We start from the raw sequence: 1,792 nt of genomic DNA, 5'->3' as shown, positions 1-1,792 counted from the left end.
GAGCAGAAGCTCATGTTTGCTACTTACTTGCTAAATGACGATGCAGAGTATTGGTGGGCAGGAATGCAATAATAGATGCAGACCCGGGATGAACAGATGGAGTGGGCTAGCTTCAGGACGCAGTTCCTGGAGAAATATTTTCCTGACATAGCTAGGCAGGATAGAGAGGTAGAGTTCCTCGCACTACAACAGGGCGATATGACAGTGTAGGAGTATGTGAACAAATTTGAACATCTAGCAAGGTACTACTCGAAAGACATTAATGAGGAATAAAGCTGCCTTAAGTTTGAGCGAGGACTCAAACATAAGTTGAAGAAGGTGATGACACCTTTGAGGGAGAGAAGATTCCCAGTCATGGTGGAGCAAGCCAAGAGTGCTGAGCACCTGAAGAAGGGCCCTGGTCCCGTTGTCCGACATCAGCGGAATGTCACGGAGGCTTGACAGATGAAGAAGCCTTACAGCCGTCCTCCTACCACCTCAAGAGATTTTAAGTGCTTCCAATGTGGGGGCGCACACTTGAAGAGGAATTGCACACAGTTGAAGAGTTCACCCAGTGGACAGGAGAGCAGTCGCAAATGTTTCATCTACGATCAACCTAGGCATTTTGCTAACCAGTGCCTCGAGAAGAAGACTAGTACCACTAGGAAACCACCAGCTACAATATCTGAGGGACCTAGAGCTGTTGGCAGAGTCTTTGCCCTGACCACCACCGAGGCTACATAGTCAGGTAATCTTATTCTTAAACCTTGTGTATTGTTTGGTAAAGTAGTATTGGTGTTGTTTGATTTCGGAGCAACACTAAGCTTGGAGAAACATGACTTGGATTGTGAGTTGCTGGTTTCAACTCCATCTTTGGGTCAGGTGGCTACCAGTTCGGTCTGTGTAGGTTGTTTAATGGAAGTGATGGGCTGCAGGTTCAAAGTGAATCTCATCTACTTGCCAATCGAGGGCTTGGACGTAATTTTGGGAATGGATTGGTTGTCAGGCAATCACATTATTATTGATTGCAGACGACACAATGTGATTTTCCTAGAGACTTTGGGGCTGGAGTTGATATCGGCTCAAAAGGCGATTAAGGAGGTAGAAGCTGAAGCTATTTGCTTCATGATAGTGGCTCAAGGAGAGAAGAAGAGCACGGTTGAGCAGATTAGAAGCATACCAATAGTGGATGAGTATGTTGATGTCTTTCCAGACGAGATTCCAGAATTACCACCGAGTAGGCATGTGGATTTCACTATTGATCTCATCCTTGGAGTAGGACCAGTTTCTATGGTACCATACAGGATGACGCTAGCCGAATTAGCTGAACTGAAGAAGTAGATTGAAAACCTATTTGAAAAGAAGTTTTTCAGACCGAGTGCATCACCGTGGGGAGCACCGGTATTACTAATGAAGAAAAAGGATGACAGCTCTAGATTGTGTGTTGACTATCGGCAAATGAATAAGTTGACCATAAAGAATAAGTACCCATTGTCGAGGATTGATGACTTATTGGATCAGCTGAAGGGAGCCGTTGTGTTCTCAAAGATTGACTTGAGGTCTGGGTATCATCAAATCTTAGTCAAGCCAGAGGATATGCAGAATACGACTTTCAGGTCACGCTACGGGCATTATGAATATGTGGTGATGCTGTTTGGGGTGACGAATGCTCCTGCGATCTACATGGAGTACATGAACAGAATTTTCCGGCCGTACTTGGATCAGTTTATCGTTGTGTTTATTGACTACATACTCATATATTCTTAGAGCCGGGAGGAACACGCAGATCATCTGAGAGTGGTGTTGGAAATTC

The 1,792-nt window shown here is 44.9% G+C and overlaps 1 protein-coding gene across 1 annotated transcript; it reads left to right on the top strand.

Annotated features, from left to right (window-relative positions):
* The first annotated feature begins 903 nt into the window (after nucleotides 1–903).
* Nucleotides 904–1,320, top strand: LOC146882198 (uncharacterized). Its single transcript, XM_085667318.1, has one exon. The coding sequence runs from the start codon at nucleotides 904–906 to the stop codon at nucleotides 1,318–1,320; it is 417 nt and encodes a 138-aa protein (XP_085523444.1).
* The last annotated feature ends 472 nt before the right edge of the window (nucleotides 1,321–1,792 follow it).

This window comes from Vigna unguiculata, chromosome 10 (genome assembly GCF_037176805.1).
Source record: "Vigna unguiculata cultivar grain cowpea cultivar isolate G323 ecotype 2 chromosome 10, ASM3717680v1, whole genome shotgun sequence".
In the NCBI taxonomy this organism is placed as follows: Eukaryota; Viridiplantae; Streptophyta; class Magnoliopsida; order Fabales; family Fabaceae; genus Vigna; species Vigna unguiculata.
This window is presented reverse-complemented; position numbering and strand designations above follow the sequence as displayed.

Bases quoted from the DNA above. Each gene is read 5' to 3' on its own strand.
- LOC146882198 (XM_085667318.1), top strand. From the start codon at position 904: ATGGGCTGCAGGTTCAAAGTGAATCTCATCTACTTGCCAATCGAGGGC.